Source organism: Oryzias melastigma, linkage group LG15 (genome assembly GCF_002922805.2).
Source record: "Oryzias melastigma strain HK-1 linkage group LG15, ASM292280v2, whole genome shotgun sequence".
Lineage (NCBI taxonomy): Eukaryota > Metazoa > Chordata > Actinopteri > Beloniformes > Adrianichthyidae > Oryzias > Oryzias melastigma.
Window position 1 is genome coordinate 2,541,225 of NC_050526.1, and position 10,198 is coordinate 2,551,422.

The 10,198-nt window shown below is 37.4% G+C and overlaps 1 protein-coding gene across 1 annotated transcript in view; it reads right to left on the minus strand.

The window, feature by feature from the left end:
- Positions 1–4,850: 4,850 nt before the first annotated feature.
- Positions 4,851–10,198, minus strand: part of camkmt (calmodulin-lysine N-methyltransferase) — a 152,509-nt gene continuing 147,161 nt past the window's right edge. The window contains exon 11 of the mRNA XM_024297180.2: positions 4,851–4,974. Within this exon, the coding sequence (XP_024152948.1) occupies positions 4,876–4,974 (99 nt within the window). The 3' untranslated portion in view covers positions 4,851–4,875. The remainder of the gene's footprint in view (positions 4,975–10,198) is intronic.

A 10,198-nucleotide genomic window follows, 5' to 3' on the forward strand; every position in this document is an offset into this window, starting at 1 on the left:
AGCTAATATTTCAGCTACATGCTAGCCGTTTTGTCAAATGTAGGTTTTTTGAAAAAGCTTTTTAGGCTGTTTTTTAATTTGGCTGGTATTTACATGCTAGCTGTTTTTGCTAATTTATGCTTTTGTCCGTTTTTTAGGCTGTTTTGAAGTTCATCTAATATTTCAGCTACAAGTTAACAGTTTTGGTTAATTTTGGCTTTTTTTTTTAGGCTATTTTGAAGTTTTGCAATTTTTTCATGCTAGTTGTTTTGGCTAACCTAATTTTTTTTTGTCTTTTATGGTAATTTGGCATTTAGTTTATATTTTAGCTGGCTATCAGCTTCAGCGTTTTCAGCTATTAGCTTAAGTTATTTCAATTTCAGCATTTTCATCTATCAGCACTTTCATCTTAAACAGACAAATTCTTACAGCATTCACACTAGCATTATTGCAGGCAATGCCATATATTTAGTTCATATTTATGTTAAAAAGTTACAGTTTTAATATTTAAAAAATGTAGTGTTTTCAGTAAACGTTTATCCTGTTCGTCCCGCGACCTAAGGTGTGTTTTTGGTTTTGGTCCCCTGTGTGATTGAGTTTGACACCCCTGGTTTACATGAAGAGTTCTTCATCTTTCTTTCCCAAACTGTCACTTTCCTTCTTTCTTTCCTTCTTTTCCCTCTCGGTCCCCTTCTTCCTCCTGGCCGTGCTCGCCTTCCTCCCCTCTCCTCTTCCCCTTCCCTCTCCATCTTGACACAGTGCACTGAGCCTAATCGTGGATAATTGGGTGGGAGGGGCAGTGGGTTGTGCCTGCCTTTGTGTGCAAAGGGCAAGTGGTCAAGTTAATGGGGCCCTTGTGTGGAGCTGGGAGCACTCTGTCTCTCTTTTTCCTCTGTTCGATCATACACTTGGCCGGTCAATCTCGGTCGCTCAGTCAGCTACTTTTATTTCATGTCTGAAGCTTTTTCCTGCTGTTTCGATCTGGTCCCCCCCTCCTCATTTCCAGCGGACATATTCTACCACCTTTTCCTCCTTCTCTTGTCTTTTTCAGCCTCTATCTTTCTCTGTCTGCAGCTCTTCCCATCTCTTCCTCTTCAGGAGAATGTTGGGGAGGAGAGAACAGACCTCTTTAAAATATCAAAAGACAGATCAGGAGGCCTCCCCGGTCCCCCTTCTTCTGACGGATAAACACAAGAGTGAGCCTGCAGGATTAGCGGCCTTCCCTCCCTTCCTTTATCTCCCTCCCTGTTCGTCCTGTGGAGGGGTGCACAGCGGACCGGGGTTGATATGTGTGTACATGAGCGGCCATACATGCGTATGTGTGTGTTACCTCGTCTGGAGGCCGCTCCGCCCGCATGAGGCCATTGTGTTTGAAATACAAACCGCTGACGATCGGGGTCTGAGGAAAAAACTTTATTACATTCTGAAAGCACTGATCAATGTGGAGCACAGTTTTTCACAACTAGATCAAACAGCATTTTTATTCAAGAGAAATATAATCATCATCACTGAGCATCTTTTAGACATTTCACCACAGCAGAGAGTCATCCCTTCAGTCTTTTTTGGTAAACAGAATCGTCGATAAAACACAAATTTTAGAGGAAAAGAAACATTTTACAGCAGATTTGCTTTTTGTCTTCATTAAAACACAACTAACCGATCAATGGAACGCACTCCCACAATGCAACTGGTTTTTAGAAAACTGATCCACACTAACCCTGGATAAACGACATGTTGGAGTTACTCCTCTGTGTTTTCGTCGTCACATCCCTGAATTAAGGAAAGGCATAAAGACATTTCACAAAATCAAAATCTATTATTTGGAAAAAAAAAAAAAAATAGATTCAGCCTGGTAAACTTTGATTCTTTGAAGTCCCTTTTTGCTTAAAAAAAAAAAAAAAAGTTAAATTAGGCTTTCCTTCTGATTAATTAGTGTTAAAATTAGGGATGTCCCGATCTAAAACTTTTCGTTTGAAAAACTGAAAGAAGTTAAGAACAATCGAGTAAAAATACTAAATCGATCAATCGACCTTGGTCATCTCAAACACGCCTATTAAAACCGGCGGCCTCTGGCGTGCGAATTACGTTCAGTGTGAAAGCACCTTCAAGAACTAGCATAAGCATGTGTCATTAAAAAAACACAAACCTGATTGTTTTTTTCTGTTAAAAAGACTTTGTAGGTCATTTGTTTGCACTAAAATAACACTTGCAGTCAGTTTAAAATATTTTTTAAAGAGTTATTGATCTCGTAAGTCCAAATCTGTGAATATCTTGCTGGCTTAGCTTAACTTAGATTAGCTTAGCTGTTTTTGTGCACCTCCTGCACAAAAACAGTGCCTGTAGTTATAAAGCGCTGATCAAAACAAGAATAGATCAAATGTCCGACACTGATCAAGACACCACTCGATTTCGATCGAGTCATCAACCACATGATCGGGCCCGATTTCCGATCGGATCGGGACATCCCTAGTTGAAATAGTCAACAAATCAAATGTCAGAAGTGTTTAATTCAGTAAAACAACATTAGCTGCTCTGGGTTCATGTCTGTCACAGGACTTCCCATCTTGACGGCGGATCAGATCCACTCGGTAACATCTCGACTGGCTGCTGTCACAGTGACAAGCGGTGGTTAAAAAAGTGACATCAAAGCTGTTTGAGGACGCCGCCGTGACTTACTTGGCGCCAAAACTGTTTTAAAAACTAACATTTGTGTTGACGCAGATGATGCCACTGCACACGGTCACAGTGTTCATGTATCACATGATTTGAAATCTTTCCAAAGGGTCTAATTTGATCAGCTCCTGCTGAAAAAAAAGTCATTTTGGAATCATAGGACAGGGATGTTTGTCAACAGTGAACTATCTTAGAATGTGAGAGCAGCCACAGGGAGATACTGCATAGCTTCTTGCTGATGTACAGCCATGGATCACAGTGAAATACACACTTGTAGTGTACAAACGATCAGACTGAAGAGAGGAGACCTGAGAACACAGTAGATAAGTAAATATAATGATCAAATGGAGATATGACGATTCCAAAATATGTATTTGTGAGGTTCCATCTCGGTGAATGCTCAAAGTGGAGTTTGTGGATTCACAGAATTTTCTTCCCACAGTATTGGGTCAATAAATGTAAAAGTTCAAACATCTGAGTCGTCTCCACAGCATCTGAACGGTCTGGTGTTGATGATGACTGGAGAAGACATTCTGACTCCTGAATTCTGTTCAACTGCATTCAGTGAGGCAACAGCTGCTCTTCAGTGATAAAGAACCTTCGCTTGTTAATGCACTGTTGGGTGAGATGCACAAATGAAGTTACTGACCTCCAAAACAGGGTCCCCAAACTTGTACTAATGACGGCCACATGACTTTTTTCTTCTCTGATGTTTGTAGGCTAACAGAAAAACAATCACATCCTAAACGTAAATATTTACGTTTTCTAGAAAGCCATACATGACCAAAACTTTAATAATTAATTTATGTAATCTTTGTGGAAAAATAAAAAACAAAACATTTTAAAAACGAAATATTTAGCATTCTCTGTGATAATGGTAGTGTTGATGCTGTAAGGTGAATTTGGCCGCTGAAAGATGCTAGCGCTGATAGCGGAAGATGCTAAAAATGCAGAAGTTAATAACTGAAATGGCTGAAAGTAATAGTTGAAAGCTAAAATATTAGAGAAATGGCAAAATAGAGTAAAAAATGAAAAATGTTTAAATTAGTAAAAGGAGCTAGCATGCAGCTGAAATATAAGCTAGATGCTAAATTAGCCAAAAAAAAGGTAAAATGTCTAATTTAGCAAACAGCTAGCACAAAACAAAAATATTAGCTAAACTCCAGATTAGCCAAAAAAAAAAATAAAAAAAAAAATCCTAAATTAGACAAAACAGCTAGCATGTAGCTGAAATATATAAGCTGAATGCCAATTTGCCTAAAAAACTGGTAAAATGTGTATTTTAGCCAAAACAGCTGCATAAAACAAAAAATACTAGCTAAACTCCGAATTAGCCTTAAAAACTGAAAAAAGCCTAAATTAGCCAAAACAGCTAGCATGTAGCTGAAATATTAGCAAAACTCCAAATTAGCCTTAGAAATTTGTAAAATGTGTAATTTATCCAAAACAGCTAGCACAAAAAATATTAGATGAGATCCAGATTAGCCTAAAAAATAAAACAAAACATGGTAAAAAAAAAAAGGTAAAATGTGTATTTTAGCCTAAACAGCTAACATAAAACAAAAATACTAGCTAAACTCCAAATCAGCCTAAAAAAAGCTTAAATTGGCCAAAAGAGCTAGCCTGTGGCTAAAATATTAGCTAAGAGGCTATTAGCCTTGAAATTCGTAGTAAGTGCCAAAACAGTTGAAAAAGCTAGCACAAAAAGAGCTGAATATTTTAATAGCTGAATGAGCTAAAGAGGTATAGACGTAAAAAAAAACATATGGAAGAAAAATAATAAAGAAACAGCGAATCCCTTTTAAACCAATAAATATCCTATCCTCTCCTGTTAGTGTGTATGGGGGGCCTGATGCGGCCCGCGGGCCGTAGTTTGGGGACCCCTGGTCTAAAGGAATGAAAGTGAAAAGTGTGAGTGAAAACAGCCTTCATGCTGAGGCTGAAAAACACAACAATGTGGCACAAAAGTGACCAAAAAACCCAACAAAAAGAAACAAAAGTGATAGTGTGAAGTCGCTGAATGCCCGACAGAACACTGATTGTCCGGCTGAGAGGCCAGACGACTGATTGTCAGTGTGGTTTCTGTTCCTGGACATGTGATGAATAAATTCTGTGCTTTTTCTGAGGATGTGAGCAACGATTAAATGCAAAAAGGTGAACTAAATCCCACTCCCTTCACGATGAAACAGAGACATTCGTGAACGGCTGATAGCTTGTTTTGGTTTACTGAGAATGGCTAACAGGTTGAGGTCCTTTGGTTAAGATGATGAGGAGAGGATAGTGGATGTTCTCATCATACACTTGTTTCCCTTCTCTTTGCATCTGAAAGACACAAAACAAAGAGACAATTTAAAGAATATCACAGAACTTCATAACATCAGATATAATGTTGATTTAGGACATATTTTAATGTATTTTCTGTCAAACACCAGATAATAAACCCACTGTGAGTCTCTGAATGATCTGAAGCTCAGGAAAGTGAGTCCATCAGTGTGTGAGGTAATAATTTGACCATTTTAACATAATAAAATACTGTGAATACTGTCAAGTAAAGCAGTGCAGCTTATAAGGTGGTTGTTAAAACTAAACATATGACTTTAAATGAGCTCAACCCTTAAAAGCCAGACGAGACCACGATGTAAACATGTTTCTGTAGTTGTGACTCCTGAATTTATCTTTCAAATGTTACAAGAAAATGATATAGTAGGAATTAATTTAAATTACAAATCTTCTGCCGTTCCACAGATCCCCTTAATATTCAGAAACACTCTACTGTAACATATATTTTAAGATTTCAAAATTTAAGGCACTACTGATGCATTTTCTTTTTATCTTTTTATTTTTTTTACTAACTCATATGAAAAAAAAAAAAGTTCCATTTTAGGCAGTGTTATTGTTTTTGTATTTCTAAAAGTTAGAAGAATGTGGGCCTCGAGTTCTCTCTTTTATTTGATGTTTTTGTTTTCATGAGATATAGCTACGGTGGCCCTAAAGTGCAAATCACACCTTCAAATAAATCACTCACTTCAAACATCTATCACAACAACCATTAAAAAAGCTAAACTAATTATACTTTCTAAGGTTTTTTAGGCTATTTTGGAGTTTAGCTAATATTTCAGCTGCATGATAACTAATTTGGCTAATTTAAGTTTTTCTTGTTTATTAGGCTAATTTTGAGCTTAGCTAATGATTCAGCTGCATGCTAGCTATTTTGGCTAATTTAGTTTTTTTTCTTTTTTTTAAGCTAATTTTCAGTTAAGCTAATATTGCAGTTGCAAACTATTTTGGCTAATTTAGGCTTTTGTAGTTTTTTAGGGTAATTTTGAATTTAGCTAATGTTTCAGGAACATGCTAGCTGTTTCGGCTAATTTAAATTTTTTTCTGTTTTTTAGGCTAATTTTGAGTTGAGCTAATATTTCAACTGCATCTTAGCTATTTTGGCTAATTTACATTTTTCTGTTTTTTTAGGCTAATTTTGATTTCAGCTAATGTTTTAGCTACATGTTAGCTGTTTTGGCTAATTTACATATTTTTTTCAGTTTTTTAGGCTAATTTGGCATTTAAGTAATATTTTAGCCGGCTATAAGTTTCAGCATCTTCAGCTATCAGCACTAACCATTCACACTTTGTCACAGGTAATGGTATATATCTCGTTTTTCGTTGGTTTAAAGCTAATGATGGTTAAGATTTGTGCTTTATATCCAGTTTGCGCTTGACCTGATTAGTCGACTATTAAAATAATGGTTTGTGGCAGCACTGGTAGTGACCACTGGTGACTATAAGACAATTATGTTCCTCTTGCTTTTCCATAGAAATAAAGGTTTGATGACATTGTATCCAAGTTGGGAGCTATTGGGAGGTTGAAAACTTGGGGGTTTGTCCGGGATTCATGTTGTGTGTTTCTGTTGTTTTTTTTTTTTTTTACCTTTATTTTCCAAAGATTGAAACCATATCTTAAGCTTGAAGTTGGATCACCGTCTCTCTCTCTCACGCCTCATCAAACTTCCTTGCCACAACCACAGAAACATTACATCATCACGCCACCCTCTTTGTCTTTTTCTAACCCTTTCCTTTGTCGAACACGAACACGAACACCCCACTGGTCTCTCTTTTACTTCTTTTGGTCTCTCCCTCTTTCCCTACTGTCTTTATGTATGTTATCTCGCCATAGCCACCCCTCCAGGCGCCGGCCGGTTATTGAACCTCCAACCCCCCAAGAGACACACAGAGAGAAGAAGTGAGAGGACGGTAAAAAAGAGCAAAGAGGAAGGCGACCTGGGGGAGTGGCAGAGCGCTGAGGGACAGCTGCTTCCCCCGGTGCTAAGCCCGCGGCGGGGACCGCGGCCAGCATTCAAAATCCACCGAGCCGAAGGAAGGAAGGAAAGAAGGAAGTGATAGCGGGATGGAGGGATAAATAAGAAGGGGAAAAGAGGGGGGCGTCCACAGTGAGGGCTGAGAGCTTGCAGAGGTGAAAAGTTTAACAAGCAAAGCTGTTCCTCCTGATCGCAGGCTGCCTAATCAGCTTCATGGGTGGCTGGCTAAATCGGCTCTCAACCTGACCCCCCCTCCACACACACACACTCAAATCTTTTTTTGCCCCCTTTTCAAGGTGCAAGTCATTTCTTTTATTGCGACTTTCCCCTCAGCTTCTGTCACTTCGCTTTCAGGAAAAAAGAGGGCCCTGAGACAAGGGAGGCGCAGATGAGCCGCCTGTCCGGTTTCCCTCTCCCAGGATTAGGAAACGGAGAATGAGGGACTGGATGGATGGACAGATGAGTAGAGGAAAGGATTGACGGACAGGCTTGACTAAATAGAGAAGTGGATTGTAATGTAGGAAATGGGAATATAGAGGGAAGGAAGGAAGAGACGGCGAGACGAGAAAAAGGGAGAAAGTGATGCAGGGAGGCGCACAGACTAGTGGGGTTACTAGTTATGCATGTGGGAGAGACGGGAGACGAACACGTGAGCACATGTGTGTGTGTGAGGAAAAATTAAAATTCATGACTCTCTTCACAACCATTTGAGTAACAAGATTAAGATGGCGGGTTAGAAAATAGTGCGGGCATTATCAGGCTGCTTGCAGTCCCTCCAGCTGCTTGCCTCTCTATTCCACAACAGTGGGGATAAGAGGATAACGCGCCGGCCCTGTCTGCCCGCCCCAGCACACTCCTTACACTCACAATCTCACACAAACGCACATGGATCTTAAGACACACTGCTGCTGCGCGCCGGCCCGCCTGCTGTCGCCGGTCCCTCGAGTGAGCTTGTGTCAAAGAGCAGAGAAAGTGTGCGTTTGTTCGCGAAACTGCAGCGCTGAGCTTCGGGTTTGCAAAACCGAGTGTTAAACGTGAAGAAGAAAACACCTTACAGACAAAAAAATCAAAAGCAAACATGACTCGATATAAAAAATTACATCAAACCTGACACAAAATGTAAGTGTAAGTAGCTCTTTTTTTCTTAAATGTACTTTAATTAATTTTTTCTAGTAAAGACCTTCTCAAACTGTTTAGATTTATTTAAAAAAATCTCAGCATTTGGACCAAAACCATCAGTTTCAAACAAATTTGACAGCAATAAAATGTTAGAATCTAGAAAAATAACAAATATAACTAGAAATGACTAAAAAAATATGTAATAAAATTTCCTAAGAATCTCTAATACATGCCAAATTTTCAAAAATATTTAGTGTTACATAAAAATTAGTTAAATTCCAAATTAGCCAAAAAAAAATCTAGCATGTGCTTAAACACTAGCTAAACTTCAAAATAGCCTAAGAAAATTAAATCAGTCAAAAATGTTAACCTGTTGCTAAAATAGAAGCTAAACTCTAAATTAGCCTAAAAACCCAAGTAGCTACAGTAGCATGTTGCTAAAAAACTATCTAAACTCCAAATTAACATAACAAAACCCCAGTAGACAACAAATTAGCTAAAAGGCTAGCTCAATGCTTAAATACTAGCTAAACTCCAACATAGCCCAAAATTTATTAGTTATTTAAATTAATAAAAAAAAGTTGGCCTGATGCTAAAAGAGAAGCTAAACTCTAAAATAGCCTAAAAAACCTCAATAGATAATAAATTAGCCAAAAAAGTTAGCATGTTGCTAAAATAGAAGCTAAACTCCAAATTAACCCCCAAAAAAACTTTACCAGATGCCAAATTAGCCAAAAAAACTAGCTTGTTGTTTAAATACTAGCTGAACTACAAAATAGCCTGAAATTCCCCAGTAAACTAAATTAGTCAAAAACGTTAGCATGTTGCTAATATAGAAGCTAAACTCTAAATTAGCCTAAAAAATCTCAGTAGATAACAAGTTAGCTAAAAACATTAGCATGTTGCTGAAATATTAGCTAAACTCCAAAATAGCCTAAAATTCCTCAGTAAACTAAATTAGTCAAAAATTTTAGCCTGTTGCTAAAATAGAAGCTAAACTGTAAATTAGCCTATGAAAAACTAGATAACAAATTGGCCAAAAACTTTAGGATGTTGCTAAATATTAGCAAAACTCCAAAATAGCATAACAAAACCCCAGTAGGCAACAAATTAGCCAAATGAGCTAGCATAATGCTAATATAACAGCTCAATGCCAATTTTTTCATTACTATAAAGATGAAAACATAACTCATGAATATATTTAGAGGCTTGTTGCTAATCTGCTTAAAATTTTAAACTTTAAGACTAACTCATTCATTTCCTATGGGGCATATTTTACTCAATATTTCAAAAACTTTAAAGTTTATGAATACCAAAAATATAAGCAGTAAATTCCTGAACAATCTGAACGTTTTGATACCAATATTGCTGAAATTTCTTAAAATGTGATCGAGTCAGCTGCAGTAAATTAAACATGTCCTACTATTTTAAAAAAAAGTACAATCTTTTCCTTCGTTTCATATTTTCAGACAGTTTTTGTGTACATGAAAGGTTCCTTTGTTAAACATTCCCACAATGCTCCATAAAAACAAAGGAAGAGCAGCCTTGCTGTAGTATTTGGGAAAGGTTTCCAGGAGAACTTTTCAGAAAAAGATGGTGTTCCTGCGGCTTTGTGAGGATGTTTGGATTGTGCTATAATTGAAGAATGTCGTTTTAAACATCACCAGGTTTTGCAGCTGACTCGATGAAGCGGCTACAGTGGGTCAACATTTATTAACTCAATTAACTCAAACACAAAACCTTGTTTTGGGGCTCTAATAGTTTTAGAGAACATTTGAAAGAATAAACAATCAAATTCAGAAAACACAATTTTTTTTTAGAACTTTTATACAATTAAAGCCACCAAAACAAATAAAAAAAGAGATTTAAAGTTGTAAACGTATTACTTTTTTTCTACATAGAGTGAAGGAAGTTATTTCAAAAGGTTATCTGAATGTTTATTGATAATATTACAAATGTTTAGAAGCTTCTTTGTTTGATTTTGGTTTATTAATGTTATGTTTTATGCAGGATCCCATTGATGAAACCACTGAGCTGTCAACTTCCAATGATTCCATCTACAGAGCTCCAGTTTCCAGACATTTCAATGTTAATTATCAGGGGAGGGCAGACTA